Below are 17,456 nucleotides of genomic sequence, written 5' to 3' on the forward strand. Positions count from 1 at the left end.
CTAAAAAAGGAATGGTGGGTTATTTTAGAAGGCACATACATTAATCTGACAGCTTCTCAAACAAACACACACACTCTTGAAAAATGTACAACCTTTTATAACTTCCCTCTGTGCTGCACACAAAGCCAGCACAAAAAAGAAACACTTTATTGAGCAACTTAGTGGACAGTTGTGAGTATGCCACTTTCAAATGCTTCTGTGGAAAAACATATCCTATTTTAAGGATGGCATATGCATAAAGGTGAGCTGTTTCCCTGAGAAAATGCTGCATTCTGCTATTTTTTTTTTAATGATGTCTTGTTGATGTAACACCTGCTTTAGACAAACACTCAGTATTAAGCAGTTACACATGAACTACAGGTGCCTTTATAACTAGGGCCCCGGAAAATTCACTGTATTTTTTTACAAAAATTCACAAATGACAATAAAAACAAACACCACATTTCATGGAGTGTCACGAAACTGCCATTTTATTAAATAAAATAATAATAAATCACCAGAAAACACATTATATTCTGCTGATGTAAGTTGCCTAAAATGTGTTTCATTGATAGTTCATCAAGAACATCACCCAAAAACCAAAGCTGAAACATTTTAACATTTAGCCTAGCTACTGAGACAACTCTTTAAAATGGACACTGGAACATTGGAACTTGAGTCGCTATTGAAACAATCTTTAAAAATGTAACAAGCCTAGAATCTTGTTGACCGATATGTGGTCCCTCCACCTAATGCATCTAGTTTGTAGTGAATGGTCTTCCACAGCAGTATTACAAAGTTGAATTCTGATTTTATAACCTTATAGACCCTGTTTATAGAGTATCACCATTCGACATTAAACTACTTTTACATTTGATTCCCTAAAAGTAGTCTCCAGGGTACTGTAGTTTGAGCCATATAGGCAAGATTGGACACGCAGCATTAAAGGTTATGAACAACATCTACTGTACATACTCCGTTATCGCTCATGGAGCAGAACCAAAATTAAAAAATGTTTAAAAAATGCCCTTTTGTACTGATAAGGTTTGTCAGGAAATGCCTGCAGATCTGATATTCTCACCATCATAAGATAAGGCCTCCTACTGAAATATGGAACAACAAACAAAAAACAAATGTTTTTGAAACCATAAATGGGACACTTCTCCTATTGTAACCATATATTTGTTTCTCTGTTTTGCACTTCAAAAAACGTTGTGAATGTGTGGTTCAGGTAGCAAAATGCTCACACCTACCTGCAAGTTAATTGAGGTGTAGTTTTTCCATGACTGCAGTGTTTAGAAGCTGCTGTAGATCACAGGGTAATTGGTTGGGGTGGGTTAAACCTCAACTGAGCCAAATAAAACTTCAAATATATTTTTTTCTTTTTCTAGTCCACAGTAGAAGGGAACTGGTATTTTTTTTTGTTGATGTCCTTTCCTTTCTTGTTGAATGAGAGGTAATTATGTAAATTGTGGTCCAGTGGTTAGAGAAAGGGGCTTGTTACCAGGAGGTTGCCAGTTTAATCTCAGCTCAGCCACTGGTTATTGAGGTTCATTCCCCCTATATTGCAAACATGGTTTTTGTTTTAAACTAAGATGTAGAATCAACATGCTCTGAACTGAAAGCTTAGGCAATTTAGACAAGATGAAAGAGACCAAAACAATTTGTACTCTGCTCTTTACTTTTGGTAGCCAATGCTGTTTGCTTTTGTAATTGCCTCTCCACACTGCCTGGTGTTTCCCATAGCAGGCTAGTTCGAGTTCTACATTTATTTGAATTGCATGCAATTTATTAATATTTGCCTCGGCCACTACATACATGTTGGCTATAACCCTCAGCTTGTGCTGTCTGTAAATTTGACAAGCCTGCTAATTAGCCCCCTGTCTGTCATTCTTGTAATGGATAAGTAACTTCTACTTCAAGTAATCTCTGGCACCTATTCTACATGTGGCTCCTATACATTGTAGATGCCCTAGTTACTTTTGCAGTTTAATAAAGAACCCTTGCCTAGTTATTGCAGTGACAAACACAGATTTAAAGTTAGATATTCTAAAAAACTTTTTTTTTTTTTTTCTTGCGTTAAAAAAATTATAATAATAACTTACTGTTGCTTTTTGGTCAGGCCAGTTTCTTAAAGTTCAGCGTTTCCAAAGAGACCTGCAAACAAAACATAAATAATAGCAAGCTGACAGTGTGCATAATGAAGAAAAATAAATGGCCCAACTGTCTTTGGAGAGCACTTGGAGTTACTCACAATTTGTAATACAATTTGTTGTTTTTCCTAATAAACAGGGAAGATAAATTGGATATAACCTTTCACTTTTACATTCATTTATCTAAACACAATTTAACATTTTGCCTCAAACCAGTGTTCCACATTACTGGTGTAATTAGAGTACAACACGATAATGGAGGATTGGAAATAAAAAAGTAATGCTTTTATTTATTTGGCGATGAAATTAAGATTGCATGTTATCTATTTATCCAAAACGTGGAACCTAAAGTAAATACATTTAATTCCCCTGGTGGAAAATTCCATGTCCACGTACATACTGTATACATGTAGTAAAAGAAAGGCAAATATTAAAGGGAATGTGTCTTAATATGGATTTCTTAAGGTGGTTGCTGTTTACCAAATAAATGCTGCTAGTTATGCACTTTCATTCAGTTTCAAGTGTGCAGTTTTGAAAGAAACCCAGATTATAGCAAAATGGTATTTTAATTAAAAAAAAAATGTTAAAGAAATCTTTGCTTGCAAACCTTACTTTCAAGCAATGTTTCACTTTCTTGTTCATTTCAACTTGAACGTGAAATTGCCCCCACCCCTTCAACACATTCTTTACTGTAATTAAACAACTAGTTTATTCTCCTATTAACTAACTTGCTTTGCAGCCAGTCACATAACCCAAAGACAATTCTGTCAAATTAACTTAGAAGTGCAACGAGAGCTTTCTTTAAAATGATACAGATGTTAGGATTTATTTCATTAGCTGTAACCAATTTAATAGATTTGAGGCTGGTCAGTTGGATCCTAGTAGGATTAACTTTTATTCCAATTTGGCCTCACTCAAAATGTGGACACTAATACACTGAAAGTGTGGATCTGTCTTTATGTCTTTCTCTGAAACACGTGTTTAAACAAATAAAATACATGTACACAAATATTTTTATTACGTGGTTCTGAGGATGGTTTAAATACACAATGTGACATAACTACCTTGGCATGATAATCCACACTTATATCATTGACTCCTACCCTTCTGTAGACCTTTCACACAACATAACTTTAGATGTTAGTTACATTTTAACAATTGTGTATGTGTGTTTGAGGACACACTAGAAAATCAGACGGTTTTGCTAAAGGAACTGATGAGTATGATATTGCAGCTATTTTAAAAAACATCACTTGAAACATCTAGCAGATCACCAAACAGGTTGTAAATGCCATAATGTTAATAATGTGTATAAACAGAGGATACCTGATTCTGGTTGGTTGTAAGCTTTTTTATATACCTTGCTGGTGATTAATTTAGTGCTTGTGAAGGATGCAGACTTCTAGCACTGGAGACAAGCGCTCTGTTCATCCACAGGCGTGGATGAACAAGCTGGTATAGTGCCAGGCTTCACTGCACAGCTCTGCAAATATGTCTGGCAAGACCAAAAAGTACCTTGCATTTCTAAGGTGAAAAGGCATGTCAGTCTCTGTGGTTATTCAGTACAAGGGAGAGACCGCCAGATCTCTGGAAGTGCTTTGATGTTATTCGTGGTTTGTGATGTGCATTCATGTAAACCAGTGGATAGGGCTAAGACTACATGGACTGATTCCATGCAATCCACTGAGCCAGCAGACCAGTTCCTTTGGTTTGATTCACAATAGGTACAGAGGATCTGGTGCGCCGAGACCACCAGAGCATTGCAGCAATGCATTAACCCTCTGCTCTCCAGAGACTTTACTTTTGTACACAAGCCATATAATTAACTTCATTACGAAGCTTAACAAGATTTTGACTGGACAGCACAATAAAGAAGCTCTTCACTGTCCAAAATGACTCATATTAGCAGCAATTGAGAAAACAAACTGACAACCAGTTGTAAATATTGTAAATATGCAAAGAGTATTTTTTTAAAAACCATGCAAATGTCATTCCACTTAATAACAGATTGACATTTGAAATGGGATAACCTTCATATACAGCACTGTGGCCCCAAAACCTGAGTACTGTGTATTCTGCTTTGTAGGGATAGTTGTCATAGATACGAAAGGGGCATCTACTTCTGTGTTTCTCTTCTGTTCCCCACCGTACCATGGAAACAGTGTGTCTTTAATCTACAGGAAAGGCTTGATTTTGTTTTGGGGTACATGCTAGTGTTGCAAAAGGGTTTCCATGGCTAAGCTGCATGCAGCGATATAAAGCTATTAACACAGAATTGCGTCAATGCTAAATGCTCATTGAAAGGGGGCCTAAGGGATTGAATTAATATACCTTTAAAAATGGGGGGAGGTTACCGTCACCAAGCTCTGTTGTTTTAAATTAGTTCCAGTGCTTGTCTTCAGCTCCATCCACTAGACTGTGAAGCTAAATGAGAATTTCAAACACAAGGAAATCCTTATAAATCAATAATAAAATGATTACAGACATGTTAACCAGAAACCAAAATGGTGAAAGAGTGTTAACCTCACATAAAGCTTAAAAGGAACTGTTTTCTTTTATGACCAATTGAATAAATTGTAGTTAAACTGGGAGTGATTCAGTTTGAAGTCATCCATAAAGGCAGCATTTACAAGATTGGCTGCATTAGCTCCACGTTCTATCACAGCTGTGATACATTATATGGATGCTGCAATTTATTAACCATATTATTGCACTGGGAAATTCCATATACGTTATGCATTATAAAAAGTCTTCATACTTAATAACATTGCCAATGAGGCACATGAGGTAGAACAACATTAGGCACAATTCATTAGTTATGTCCCTGGAGTTATAGGGCAACATTGTGGAGTAGTGGTTAGGGCTCTGGACTCTTGACCGGAGGGTTGTGGGTTCAATCCCAGGTGGGGGACACCGCTGCTGTTCCCTTGAGCAAGGTACTTTACCTAGATTGCTCCAGTAAAAACCCAACTGTATAAATGGGTAATTGTATATAAAAACAATGTGATATCTTGTAACAATTCTAAGTCACCCTGGATAAGGGTGTCTGCTAAGAAATAAATAATAATAATATTTGTATAAGTACTGGTATATCCTCACCACTACTGCTCACTAATGTAGTTTAAGAAAGTGCTAATAATTTTCGTTTTACCTAATTAAAAAGGTTATCTTATTGCTATCTTGCCGATTGCCAATGTCATATTAGTTTCAGTCATGGTAGCTCATTATACAGTGGCTCTCAGGATCTCGATATTTCAGATTGGTTATGTTTAAATAGCAAGATAAATTATCACAGGATCTGTGCATTTCATTAGTGTATTTAGTTATTGTAAGATGGTTCCAGAAGATTGGTACCACTGCATGAATGGGCAACGTGTAGAAACACAAGCATTGGTGATTCATTTTCTCAAAGATGTAAAGCAATATTTCAGATACAAAATTTAAACTGAACCATACATAACAGGAAAAACAAACAAAGCCTTGTGGGTGCTTGAGAAGAGAGGTGAATCATGAAAGAGTTTTTATCCTCCTTTTGGTAATCCGAGATGTTGATTTTTCTTTGGATTAGGCAGTTGAAAGGGTATCAAAAAGGCTTTGACTTGAGAGGGGAGTTTTCATCAGTTTTTCCATAACACCACCCATGGACTGCTACTGGGGATGTTCAAGTTTCCTGTGGACATGCCAACTGCAAGTTCAGCTACGGTTTGTAAACTTGAAGTTGGTTGCATATAAGGGAATTTGTTTACACAGACTACAGACTCCAGCTTGGGCACAAAGCCAGTATGACATAACCCTCCCATTGTATGTGTTCCACAAGGTTACAAAAAAGTTACATTAAAACAAACAAAAAAGAATATGTGAATTGCTACCTTTAAACAGCATCTGGATAGCATATCACACATCTACTAAGTTTTAGATTAAAAAAATGAAAGCATCCACTGAAGCTGAGTGAGACATATAGTAGTATATTCTTCAGAATAAGCATCATTTTGATAGGATTATTTGTAGTTTCTGTCATCCTTGCAACACAGTAACCACAGACCACCCAAGAATACACCTTAAGCATGACAAAATTGTTAGCATCTGGGAGGCAGGCAGAGACTATCATGACTGTTTTTATTTGAATGGCTGAACAGAGAAAGTGATACACAGAAAATGTTTGGGTGTCTACAGTAGATAAAGTTTATTTTGCAAATGAATGGACAGAGCAGCTTAATCAGTTTTTGTACTCTGGGGAAGGTAGGGCCATTGGAACAGAACTTAAAGATTCCCGTGGGTTTATTTAGTGTCTTTGAGAGTTACAAGTTTGATTTGTTGTTTTTTTTAACACAAGAGACTGAGAAAAAAGTCCTATTCTGAAACACAAGCAACTGGGCTCAGACAGCCAAAATTCATTGATTGTAAATGATACAATATTTTGGTATTAAGAAATGGGTATTGAGGTTATTTTGTTTCTTACGCAATATTTTGCACCGTTTCATAGTTTCGAAATTAGTGCAGTTACTTGACAACATACTGTATTAGCAAAATAAACTTTCACTGAAGTATTACTGAACATTAGTTTTACTTTTCATTGCTTCCTTACACTTACTATATTTCTAAGATTAACTAGTACAAATTAATTAACTGAAGTTAGTTTACAACTTTACAAAAACTAATACATTTGACAGACTTGATCCCGAAACTATTAAAAAACTAGAATTAGAACAGAAGAAGATAAACCTTTTACATCAGATGGCTAATTATTAAAATGGGGTTGATTTCACCTGAGTTAAACCCCCTTTGATTATTTTGGAATGAACCTTTTATTTACATGTATATCTTTTGATATTTAAAATATGTCAAAAATAGCTGGACCAGAATGTTAAAGCTCAAAATAGTTTCTTTAACATCATTGATCCCTGATCAAAGTGGCTGTACCAACTGTAACTAAAAATGTATATTGTGTGTGTTAGTAGCATATAAATCACCTACACCTTTATACAGATATAGGTGTAGAAGGTAAAGCAACAAAGATGTCTTCAGACAGCTTACCAAGGTTACAAGTTCATTGGCGCTGATGTTTGTTCCATAGCAGATATAGATGAATGTGCAATAGAAAACCACACCTATAGCCTAGAGCAAACATGTTACAACACAAGGAGTTCCTATACTTGCCAGTGTCCCCCAGGGTATCAGAGAAGTGGTGACCAGTGTCTAGGTAAGTGTTCCTCTGTGGTCAGGTAGGATCAGGTGGTCATTTTTAGGATTGCTGCTCCTTGCAATAATTGCAACACAATGGAATGATCCAGTGAGCTTTTTGGACCAGAGGAAGATCAAACATTCTACAAGAAACTAAATATCTTTGCATCTAGTTTCCTCAAATTGTGGCAGGGATATCTCATCCATTCCATTGTACTGGATGTGCAAATGAACCTGTTTTGTAGTATCTATTTCTAATATGTATGTGCCTGTAGGTACTATTATTTAATGAGTATGCTGTAAAAGTTTTATGTAGCAAACAAGTATGAACGAATATGAAATGTAGAGAAAAATATGTGTGGCATATCCAATAAATCATCTCTCTTATTTAAAGTGTCAGCATTATTATTTCCAGTTACTATCCAATCATAAATTGGGACTTTACAGTGTATACTGATTGTGACATCTGAGGCCACAAGAGTAGACAGCTTTTTGAGAGACTCCAAAAATTATGTATTTATGGGATGGTTTAATGTCCGATATTTATACAGCTCATTGAAGGAAATGGTATTGTAGCTTTTCACTACAGAAATTTTATTCATTCTAAACATGTATGACTTTAGCATCATGTCTGGGCATAGAAAAGGTTATTACAAAAGAGAAAACAACTGAAAGTCTTTTGCAAGACAATTTGCATAATTTGTTAAATAGTAAACCAATGACTCCGAGTCTAGATAGCGATTGCTAATAGCCTTGATTTTTTTAGTGGTCACATGTTTACCTCAGCACTCTAAGAGGTTATTAAATTGTTCTGAAAACTGCTCCCTTAATTTCCTAATCACATTGTCTAAAGCATTGTATATGGATAATAAGATTTCCCAACATGGCTGAACAGGATTTGATGCTAGATTGCAAATAACACACTGTCTAGTCTAAGGGCAAGCATTGCAACGTTATTAAGTGTAAACAAAGTACAGCATTTACGTAGGCAATGAGATTGTGCAAGTGTCAAACCCAGTGAGGAGGAAGATTTTCAAAGGCGCTGATAACTAAATACTGCATTAAAAGAAAATCTAGCTGTGCCTAGTTTTGTCGCATGACTGTGTCCATTGCTGCTGGCAGCAGCTGTTTGGTGTATTTGGCAGTACTTACTTTTTACTCAGTAAACCTAAGCAGTTATGTAATTTGTTTTTGGTCATATCAATACATGTACAAAGATGAGTGCAGCCAACCTCCTTATTGTCTCCTTGCACCTGATTCATATTACTGTCAATGCAAAACAGGCTTTCAATTGGAAAGCAAAAATCACACTTGTGTAGGTAAGCACTTTTTCTACGTAGACCAGAAGAGCCTAGTAGGGCTGGGAGGTTCTGAAATGTTCTGATAAGCCACAGAAAGTCCTGAATGTTATCCAAGTGTTGTTCACCCAGCCCTATTTTCATATACAGTAGTCAATTATCCAAACTAATTGGGACTGATACTAGTTTGCATAATTGATTTGTATGGATAACGAACAGGTATTAGTAACAATTACTGTACCTTTAATAATGTATAGAATAAAGTTAACTTACACAATTACTACACAAGTACCTACTGGTGATATATAGCTACTAACCTATTCTATCACATTAAGCATACAAAATTACAAAGCTTTACAAATCATTAAATTAGTGCAATTCAGTAAAACTTTAACACCTACAGTTAAGGTAATGAAATACTGTAATTAAATGTACCATATACCAAACTTTGAAAATCATCAAAGAATACAATTCGGTACAACTTTGAAACATTACAGAACTTTAGGAATCACTAAACTTCAAAAATTCAGCAAAATGTTGTTATACTTTGATGCTTGCTGTTAAGGCATTGTAATAACGTGTAATTGAAATGAATAAAATAAAAGTTCTTAGCTGCTCAGTAACAGACAGGATCTCCTTACTGGCGAAATAGAAGAAAAATCAAGAACGGGGTGACTGTTTTAATTTGCTGAACTGCAACAATTTAAAGCACACAATGCTGCGTCTAAGGTTTTGGCAGTCTGAATAATTCTGTAACTTTCATTTGCCTCAGTCTGCTGGTCCTTTTTTTGGCAGCGAAATCTCTTAGCAGCAGAAGCTGTGTACGTAATACACCACAAGTAATTAATCACGTGATTACAGGTGCGTTCGGTTGATTAGACAGTACGGTTGATCAAAGATCGGATAATTGACTTTCTACTGTATTTTTAAATAGTCTTATTTGTATCATCAAATTATCATTTAGGGATATCTCAAATTAATTTAAAGATGTCTCTAAATCATTTTAAGATATCTAAAATACAATTAGATACTGTATATCAGAAAATTGTTTTCAGATATCTTTAAATGAAGCTTTAAATTAGATATTTAAAATGCATTTTCAGATATCTTTAAATTATTTTAAGATATCTCAACATTTTTTGAGATATCTTTAAATTATTTTCATATATCTGAAATTCAATTTTTAAGATATCTCAAAATTACTTCCTGTCTATTTTAAGATATCTGAAATTCATTTAAAGATATCTGGAAATTACTTCCTGTTCTTTAGAGATATCTCTAAATCATTTTAACATATCTCGAAAAAATTTCCTGTTCATTTAGAGATATCGCTCAATCATTTCTAACATAAATCGAAATAACTTCCTGTTCATGGAGAGATATCTCTAAATGGACAGGAAGTCCATTCAAAACATCTATCATTTTCACAGGAAGTCATTTAGAGATATCTTGTTCATGTACATACTCTCACAGTTCGTCATTTGCAAATTGCAGTGGTGTTAGAAAATGTAAACAAATGAAATGCATCAGCAACACAATGCAGTACAGAATGGTTTGGGTGCAAAAAATAGATAGCTGGTGTGACATATTGTTATCCATTTCATTTAAATGACATGTGTACAAGGGCACAGAACTGTCAGCCTTAGATACTGTATTTTACCTTGTTAACATACAGGAAGAAGGATGGTACCCCCTAAAAATGGTGGATAAACTCTGGCTACTGTCTTTCCTTTTACATTTACATGCATGAGTTGTTGTGTTTTTGGTGTTGGATCTTGTACCATAGATACTTACCAGCAAGAGTCTAATTTGTCAAGAGGTTTCAGGGAGGTGTACCTTAGATCGCTAGGGACCACATGTAAGGGCTGCTGCCATAAAACATATCTGCAGTAGGTACAGGCATCTACAAAGTTTTACTGATGGTGAAAACCAAAGCAGCAGTCATGGATTTCTTTGCATGAATGTATATCAATGTTGGCAAACATTGATAGTAAGATAACTTTCAAATGCCTTTATTTCATGTTTGTAGAAATAAAGGAGTTCTACCAAAGCTTTGAAACATTATTTCTTATTTTCTTGTTCTTTATTTTTACTTCTGTTGGGATATATGCAGATTTTAAGAATCACTCTGCATTGCTTTGTCATGCTTGGACCGCTCTTTCTGGTACAGTTTTACTGCCTGGATACAGAAGGATCAATCCCCTTGGACAAGTGTTTTTTTCAATCTCATATCCCACTATCACTTATTAACTCCAAGGGCTAAGGGTATCTGTAACTGTAGTGACTCAAACTAAGTGACACATCTATAGTTTGTTCCAATTGACTGCACTTTCAGTACAGATTTTCTTACAGCTACAGCCAAATGTTTTGCAACACCTAAAATTTTAAGATTGAGACTTAATTTTATATATATATATATATATATATATATATATATATATATATATATATATATATACAGTATATTTGAACACAATTTAGGTATTTTATTTAACATCTTGTAATCAAAGAAACTACAACATGTGCACACTCCAATCCAGGAGCAAAATAGGAAGACAAGGTAATGTGAGATGCAGGAATAGATCCTTTCATCTAAGGTGAGGCATGATAACAGACCCACAAAGAGCATCAATATATGTATCTATTTATTTATGATTACAATATACATGTTGGTAATTATTATTATTTATTTCTTAGCAGACGCCCTTATCCAGGGCAACTTACAATTGTTACAAGATATCACATTATTTTTAAATACAATTACCCATTTATATAAAGCAATCTAGCTAAAGTACCTTGCTCAAGGGTACAGCAGCAATGTCCCCCACCTGGGATTGAACCCACAACCCTCCGGTCAAGAGTCCAGAGCCCTAAACCACTACTCCACACTGCTGCCCTAATCTCAAATGTCAAATACATGATCTAGTTTCATAAAGGAATGACCATTCAAAATGCCAGCATGGTTTAATATTAGTTTTCTTTCTTTCTTTCTTTTAGATATAAATGAATGTGAGGTCAGTAATCCATGTCAACATCAGTGCTATAACTTGCTGGGTTCATTCATGTGCCAGTGTGATCAAGGCTACGAGCTCAACAGAGATAGAGTCACTTGTCAAGGTACTTTGTTTTCTAATCTTCCTATATGAAGCTTGTCATTTTTTTCTCCCATCGCCAAGACAAACAATAATGAGTAAAAATAAAATTGAACTTGGTACATTTATTGGTTTGAAGTAATGCAAAATGATGTGTATTTTTATTTTTCTGATAAAGTTTGTACTTACTGTTCCTTCAAAGTAAGCAAACGTGTAAAGTATTAAATGACATACCGATACATGTGTCTATTCCTAGCTATTCTTTATGTTTTAAGTAAAGAATACAGCATGACTTTTCTTCATCAATTCAGAAGAGTCATGCAAGATGCATGAATCATCTTGCTTGATGAAATCCAACAATTTTAAGATACAATATTTATTTGCGGAAGAAATCGGAGTACCAGAAAAATAGTACGTTTTACATTGTGTATACTTTGTAACAGAATTACTTTCAACCAGAAGAACTTCCCAGTAAAACACATGTGCTTCTAGAAGACTGCCCAGAGCTCACTTTCTAAACATCAGCACGTTTATGGTTCTCCCTTGGATTGCTTGCATATAAAGGGTGTCTCCCAGCCATCTGACAAATTCTCAACATTCAACATTGGCACTGGATATTGCTGTAACATAGTTTCATAGAAACGGGTCATTCCAGCTCAGGCAGACCACATTCTGGGAGGTGTTTTTGATTCCATGTAGGAATGACCTAGACAAATTAAGTATCATGTTAAAGGTCTTACAACAACAACAAAAAACATGGATTGACTTTAAGTCATTGACGTAAGGGGTAGAGCAACCCCCCTCGTTCCACTTGAGCTGGAATGACCCAGATGTTTTAAACAAAATGACAAAGATCAAATAGAACATCAGCAAATCTAACATGAGTCTGCAGAGATCCAGGACACCATGGAGAGAAAACAATTGACCTTACTTGGTCAGATCAGATTTAGCAAGATTGCTCAGATTGCTAGCACCTGCCCATTGTACACAGATCTCAGTAAGGTAACTATACAAGGTAGGTGCATTTTGTTTAGCCTTGTCTGCAGAATATTTATAGCAAAATTGCATGTGAGTAAACTGTATTTTAAAAAGTCAGGAAAATGAAACTCGGCCCTTGGGAAATATGCCAAACCAAAATCTTTATTGTGCAATAGCAGCAAATGGTTCAGAACAGAGCGATCGGTTCAGCTACCCCTTAGCCAGGTTATTGAAAGATGCAATCTTTTAATGGTGTGATGTCTTTCAACTGATTCCATTCCAACACCATGAACATAGCAGATTAATGGTATTAAGTGTTAGATTGTAATGCACCTTTACGTGTACACTGCTTTTATTTAATGTACAGCATCTTATATTGTTGCCTTTTTTAACACAGATATTGATGAGTGCAGTTTCTCCAGCTACATGTGCCAGTATCAATGTGTAAATGAACCAGGGCGGTACTCCTGTGTCTGTCCTGATGGATACCAGCTGCAGGGTACAAGAATTTGTCAAGGTAAGATTATTCTTGTGTTGAAATAGTGCAGAAATCTGATTAAATATTTCCAATGTCCATAGTTTATTCCAAAAAGGGAGGTGGATGTATTCTCTCTCTGTTCACTTTCAACAAAACTGAGATATATTGTGGAAATTGAGTAAGCTTTCATGAGCAAAATGTTAAGCACTGTTATGTAAAATAAACAAGATAACTTTGACCCTGACCATGTTCTCTTAACTTCCATTGTCATTGTCATTTTTTTTGCATTTGAAAGTAACTGTAGAGCAAGGCTTTTAAACATTTGCTCTTAATGGGCAGATATAAATGAATGTGAAACCGGGACTGATAATTGCAGAGAAGATGAGATGTGCTGGAATTACTATGGCGGATTCAGATGTTATCCTAGGAATCCCTGTCATGAACCTTACATCCGGACATCTGAAAAGTAAGTGAAAAAGACTTAAGACATGGTGACAACCAATAGCCACTATACATGTTCACTGTACCTTTGCAGTTCACCATTCTTCCCCTATGCTTTATTATACTTTGACCACGGTATACCACAATAAACTTGTATAATGGAATAGTGGCCTTCAGTAAACTCTTTCTATCCTGGGTCACTGTGTGATTGTGTTTGACTTATAGAACTAAACATGCAGATATCTGCAGGATAAAAATTGGGATTATGTAACTTTTGTTATTATCATTGCAGTTTCCAAAAAAAAAACACATTACTCACGATGTTTATCTTGTTATGCACAGTCGCTGTGTCTGTCCATCAGGCAATCCAGTTTGCAGAGCCCTGCCACATTCAATTGTCTACAAATACATGAGCATCCCTTCAGATAGGTCCATACCAGCTGATGTCTTCCAGATTCAGGCAACCAACATCTACGCCAACACCATCAACACCTTCCGGATTAAATCCGGAAACGAAGGAGGAGAGTTCTTTCTGAGGGTAAGGTTTTTTTTGTTGTTGTTATTGTCGTTTTTTCAGTAATGACATGCTGTCTGTGATGTTTGTATTGTAATGGTTTTATAGCAGCTCCACTACATGTGTTTCACATGGTGCAGATAATAGATTCTATGATACTGCAGCAGTAACAGATGGTCGTCTTAGTGAATAACTCTGTATTAATACATTTTCCTGTTAAATTGTAGGTCAGGGTATGGGACAGGACAGGAAATATAACCGCAGCAGACAGCAGTGCATTCACTTAACAGGGTTACTCAGTATCTCCTCCTGCTGGCAGACACCAGAACCACTACAATACAGTGCGTGTCTTGAGCTGTGCAGCCAAAAAGTGAATTTTGCTAAACTGTTGCTATGATTAGAGTCTTCATTTTTTTATAAGACTGGCCAGTGCATCTGGAACCTTCTGTGGTCAGAGCCGAATCGCAAGGAGGTTGTGCTCCATGAGTTCTGAGCAACATGTACTTTATATACTGTCAAGTGAGTGTTAATGAGCTTGGCAAAGAAATAACCCATGCCGATGTGTGGTCTTTATATCTTCACAGCAATCCAGTAATGTCAGTGCAATGCTTGTCCTGACGAAGCCTGTATCAGGACCGAGAGAATACATCGTAGACCTGGAGATGATTACAGTCAACACTGTATTGAACTACCGGTCAAGCTCCTTGTTAAGGCTGACAATAATAGTGGGACCTTATCCTTTTTAGTCAGTTTGCACTCTAACACACCTATACATGCAACCAAAGAACATAAAAAGCACTTCATTGTTTTATTTTGCTTAATTTTAGAGAGGTATGCAAATATATCCACTTAATGCAGTCATTGCCAAAGATAACAGTTGGTTTAAGGTCAAGTGGAAGGTGTTTCCATAATAAAACACTAACATCTATACTAGACAGAGTTTTTGAACAACACCTATGAGTTCAGTAAATCTTAAATGTAAGCACATCCACCTCATCTTATCAAGGAGATCACACACTGAACTTATCAACGATTTGGCAAAACAGATCAGATACCAAACGGCTAGTAACGAATAAAAAGTTTTAGGCTCATAAACCCATTTAAGAGGCAATGCTTTACGTGTTTAATCCAGTACTAACCGTTAATGTAAATAGATGATTAAGACAAATTGTTCCTAGCAGTGAGGTTTTCCAAAATGTGTCTTTTTGTTGAGATCTTGTCCCTGATCTTTTGTATTTTTATTTAGATCAAGTAAGGAGTGTTGAGATGTTGAAACTCACAGTATTTTCGTATGAACCCCACTTGCACATTTGGTAAGTCACTGGGAAAAACTAACCCTATTCACAAAACTTTACAGGCTGTTTTAAGGAATGTTTTATTTTGGAGCATTTTTAACATTCGGTTAGATTAAATAGTGAGTTAAAAATTACAATAAACTTAATATAGGGTTTAATAAAGAGTATTGTGAATGGCAAACTTGATCTAATAAGTCATAAATCGTCTTTAACAAAACATTCCTTATGACAGTCCTTAATGTTCTGTGACTAGGACCCATTGGTACCAAAGTACAGAGTGGAAGTCCACTGGCTCTCACTGATCCAGCACAATGTTTTACTTTTTTTAAAAAGCTGAAGTGAGAACGTTTCCATAAGATAATGCCAACTGCAGCACCGCACCATCATACAAGATTCTGTATAATGAACATTTATTGAACATTAAAAAGAAGTCTCAGTACAACTGAAAGTGCGTTACTGTTCTTTGAAAAATGACACATTATTTAAAAAATATATATTCTAATAATAGTGTGATGTGTATATTGCACTGGGTTGGAATCTTTATCAGCCAATCAGAGCATCTGGTTTGCCCAGACCATTTTCAAAAACACATTCAACAGAATGAAATACCCTGACATCTGTTCCCTGACTGAATCCCTGCTCAGCCCTAAGAAAATGCTACGTAAACATTTTAATGCCACATCTTACCTTGCATACTGTTCAAAGCTAATGTGATAGCACTTTGGATTAAGGGCCCCATCTAATGATCAATAAACTATGTATAAATTCGTCAGGAGTATTAGCAAGACATCTCTCTCACTCATGCATTTGTCAAATAGCTTCAGATGCATTAAAGCGTAACGGAACTATCATTAACAAACAAATAACATAAATGTGCCCTCACAATTAATAAAATGGGGGGGGGGGGGGATGGAATAATATTACAATATATACACCAATTCAGTTTCTACTTTCATAAACTTTTTTGACAGGCCAACTAATCCAACCTACCCTCTCTCAGGCTAAGCAAGTCACATCCCGTCCCGAAGGTATTAGAGAATATATACAGCCTATTCACAGTTTTAACTCATAGATTATTTAAGGAGGCTTAATGAATAAAATATAGTTTTATATTCATGAAAGTGTTCTAGACTATTGTCAAAGAAGCTGACAACAACTTAGAAGGCTTTCATGAATATCAATCTGAATTGTATTCACATACAGACTCAGAAAAATTGTTCTTTAAACAAAGGGCTTTATTCACAAAATGCAAGGACTGTTTTAAAATATTTTATGGAGTTTTTTTTTTCCTTAAACCAGTCCTTTAAAAGTTTTGTGAATAGGGCAATAGTTCAAAGGCTTTAAACAGCAGCTATTAACCCCCCACTTCCCCTCCCTCCAACCCCAGCTTTGAAATGTTTCCAGCCATCTTATCCCAGGGTAGACACATAAATAAGATTTAATACCATCCCATTACATAATCATATTTTGATTGCTATGTCCTTTTTGTGTTTGGTTTTAAACTAATACCTTTAATATATATATATATATATATATATATATATATATATATATATATATATATATATATTGTAAAAATCTTTTAATTGTTCAAGGATCTAGAGATAGTTTTCTGAGTGCCGTATACATTTCCTCCTAATATTTAAAACTTTTTTTTTCTTGTCTAATATTGGAAACTTTCTACTCTGATGTACAAAGTTATTTTATAATTAAATCAAATGTAAATCTTATTTGAAACTGTTTTGATTTATTTCTGTTCTGAATCATAAAAGTTCTGTCAAAATTCCAGTGCCTCTTATCCTATGAAAAGGTGTCTTCCCATTTACATAACATACAGAGTTATTTTTAATAGGAGTTCCTGGTTACAGGATCTTTTTTATGATTTATAATACATTAATATGTCGTGTCTTTGTATTCCAAGAATATGATAGTCAGTAACTTATGCTAAATAATGTTTAATGACAATTGGATAAGCATTTTTTCTGATCTATGGAGAAATCTGACATTATTATTATTATTTATTTCTTAGCAGACGCCCTTATCCAGG

At 35.3% G+C, this 17,456-nt stretch overlaps 1 protein-coding gene across 1 annotated transcript in view; it reads left to right on the forward strand.

The window, feature by feature from the left end:
- The window catches only part of LOC117410367 (EGF-containing fibulin-like extracellular matrix protein 1), a 35,635-nt gene extending 18,440 nt beyond the window's left edge, over positions 1–17,195 (forward strand). Inside the window, exons 5-9 of the mRNA XM_059025489.1 lie at positions 11,609–11,728; positions 13,079–13,198; positions 13,499–13,625; positions 13,943–14,138; positions 14,699–17,195. Of these exons, the coding sequence (XP_058881472.1) occupies positions 11,609–11,728; positions 13,079–13,198; positions 13,499–13,625; positions 13,943–14,138; positions 14,699–14,860 (725 nt within the window). The 3' untranslated portion in view covers positions 14,861–17,195. The remainder of the gene's footprint in view (positions 1–11,608; positions 11,729–13,078; positions 13,199–13,498; positions 13,626–13,942; positions 14,139–14,698) is intronic.
- The last annotated feature ends 261 nt before the right edge of the window (positions 17,196–17,456 follow it).

Source organism: Acipenser ruthenus, chromosome 6, assembly GCF_902713425.1.
Source record: "Acipenser ruthenus chromosome 6, fAciRut3.2 maternal haplotype, whole genome shotgun sequence".
Classification (NCBI taxonomy): Eukaryota; Metazoa; Chordata; class Actinopteri; order Acipenseriformes; family Acipenseridae; genus Acipenser; species Acipenser ruthenus.